General features: G+C 43.5%; 1 protein-coding gene across 1 annotated transcript; it reads left to right on the forward strand.

Moving 5' to 3' along the window:
• Positions 1-133: 133 nt before the first annotated feature.
• Positions 134-1,399, forward strand: LOC105130411 (probable carotenoid cleavage dioxygenase 4, chloroplastic; the record flags this gene model as incomplete). Its single annotated transcript, XM_011032902.1, has 1 exon — positions 134-1,399. A coding segment is annotated over exon 1 (1,059 nt), but the record flags the coding sequence as incomplete, so codon positions are not given.

The following is a 1,399-nucleotide window of genomic DNA, read 5'->3' on the forward strand; positions in this document are numbered from 1 at the left end:
GATTAATCCCTTTTTTTATTATTATTTTTTAAAATATTTATTTTAATATTAACAAATAAAAAAAATATCAAAATAAAAAAAATTTAATTTGAAATATATAAATTGTTTTTTTTTTGTTTGAAAAGCACAGAAATACAATTATTAATATTGCCTCACTATCAAAACAGACAGTGGCAGTTATAAATACAACCCGACCCCACACGACCCCTGGACGTCACTTATTCTTGAGCTTTCCCTCTCTATCTTTAATGCTTTAATTGCGTATTGAAGGCAACAAAATGGATGCCTCGTCTTCCTCTTTCCTCTCTGCAATTCAAAGCTCCTCACAGGTACCGTGGCAATGGCCATTCCTAAATCTGCTGTCACAACTACAACATCATTTCTATCACGTCATCCTCCTCCCCTCATTGTATCATCAGTTAGGATTCAAGAAAAAACCCGCAACTCGATCACAAGACCTACCACCAGCAGAGCTTCACGCCCTGCATCATCAACGACAGCCTTGCCTCCTGCAACAAAATCATCAACAACAAGGAAATCTCCTGCAAATGATAGACGAGTTGTAGAGCCATTCCAGCCCACTATGATGTTCAATGTACTGGAAGACGTCATCAACAACTTCATAGACCCTCCGCTTCGGCCATCAGTTGATCCTAGATATGTACTCAGTGATAACTTTGCTCCAGTTGATGAACTACCTCCAACTGAGTGCGAGGTAATCCAAGGATCTCTACCATCATGCCTTGATGGTGCATACATCCGCAATGGCCCTAATCCTCAGTACCTCCCTCGAGGACCTTACCACTTATTTGATGGTGATGGCATGCTTCACTCCATCAGGATCTCCCAGGGGAAAGCCACTCTTTGCAGTCGCTACGTCAAGACTTACAAATATACCTTGGAGCGTGATGCTGGAGCTCCGCTTCTTCCAAATGTGTTCTCTGGATTCAATGGACTCGCTGCCTCCGCAGCTCGCGGCGCTCTGTCTGCTGTTCGAATTCTAGCTGGCCAATTCAATCCAGCTAACGGTATTGGTCTAGCAAACACTAGCTTGGCTTATTTTGGCAACCGACTGTACGCACTTGGCGAGTCGGATCTACCCTACGCTGTGCGTTTGACATCAAATGGAGACATAGAGACGCTGGGTCGTCATGATTTTGATGGGAAGCTGCTGATGAGCATGACTGCTCACCCCAAGATAGACTTGGAGACAGGGGAGGCCTTTGCTTTCAGATATGGCCCCGTCCCTCCATTTCTAACATACTTTCACTTCGATGGAAATGGAAAGAAACAACCAGATGTGCCCATATTTTCCATGACGAGACCTTCTTTCCTCCATGACTTTGGAATTAGCAGAAAATACGCTATATTTGCCGACATACAGATTGGGATGAACCCC

This window comes from Populus euphratica, unplaced genomic scaffold (assembly GCF_000495115.2).
Source record: "Populus euphratica unplaced genomic scaffold, PopEup_1.0 scaffold45.1, whole genome shotgun sequence".
Classification (NCBI taxonomy): domain Eukaryota; kingdom Viridiplantae; phylum Streptophyta; class Magnoliopsida; order Malpighiales; family Salicaceae; genus Populus; species Populus euphratica.